At 72.4% G+C, this 935-nt stretch overlaps 1 protein-coding gene across 1 annotated transcript in view; it reads left to right on the forward strand.

Moving 5' to 3' along the window:
• Positions 1-238: 238 nt before the first annotated feature.
• LRP8 (LDL receptor related protein 8) overlaps positions 239-935 on the forward strand; it is an 87,097-nt gene continuing 86,400 nt past the window's right edge. Inside the window, exons 1-3 of the mRNA XM_045291755.1 lie at positions 239-365; positions 635-670; positions 736-855. Coding sequence (XP_045147690.1) covers positions 239-365; positions 635-670; positions 736-855 — 283 coding nt within the window. The remainder of the gene's footprint in view (positions 366-634; positions 671-735; positions 856-935) is intronic.

Below are 935 nucleotides of genomic sequence, written 5' to 3' on the forward strand. Positions count from 1 at the left end.
CCGGGCTCCAACAAAGCGCGGCCGGGCGGACTGGGGTGCGGGCGCTTCGGGGCGCGGGGACGCTTCGGGGCGCAAGCTCCCGGGGACCTGGCTGCTCCCTGCTCCCCGGCGTGCAGGGCTTGGCGCTCGCTCCGGACGCCGACTCGGGGGGACGCGCGCAGCTGGGGCCTTGCCGGGAACTTTGTCGCGGGGGCAGGGCGGTCACTGGTGGTTTGGGGTGAGCCGTGTGATTCTCGCCATGGGGGGGTTATTGGACGCGCGCGCTCCGCCGCCGCCGCGGCGAGCAGAGCCCCGCGGCTTCCCCCCTGACAATGCGTTTCCGGGGACCCCCTGCGCGCCGCAGAAAGGGGCTGCACGCGAGGGGGGTGCGCCCGCGACTCCCAGTGTTGTGCCACGGCGCCCGTTGGGGGCGGGGAGGTGCCTCTTTTTGGTCGCTGTCAGCGTGGATCTCTGGCTGCAGACCGCGTGTGCGGGCGAGTGTGTAAATGGAGGGTAGACCCAAGTGTGTGACGCCGACTGCGTGTGCCCATCGAGCCCCGAAGCGGCGGCCCTCCATCCCGAGAGACCCCTCTCCCGCGGGATCGCGGGGGCCTGCGGGTCCTTAGCTCCAGCGTCACCCCGCTTTCTTCACCAGCCCAGCGCACCCTTTTCTGCGGCGAGGCGCTGCACGGTGAGGCGCGGGCTGGGGCTGGCGGCATGTGGGCTCACGCCCCCTCTCCCGGGTCCTCCGCGCAGGGCCCGTCAAGGAGTGCGAGGAGGACCAGTTCCGGTGCCGGAACGAGCGCTGCATCCCGTCCGTGTGGAGATGCGACGAGGACGACGACTGCTCGGACAACAGCGACGAGGACGACTGCCGTGAGTGGCCGCCGGGGCGCTCGGGCCCTGGGTGGGAGGACGGTGGAGGGGCGCCATGCTCCGCTCTGCACGCACGTGGC

Source organism: Echinops telfairi, unplaced genomic scaffold (genome assembly GCF_000313985.2).
Source record: "Echinops telfairi isolate 266 unplaced genomic scaffold, ASM31398v2 ScPeMD7_443;HRSCAF=831, whole genome shotgun sequence".
NCBI classification, from domain to species: Eukaryota; Metazoa; Chordata; class Mammalia; order Afrosoricida; family Tenrecidae; genus Echinops; species Echinops telfairi.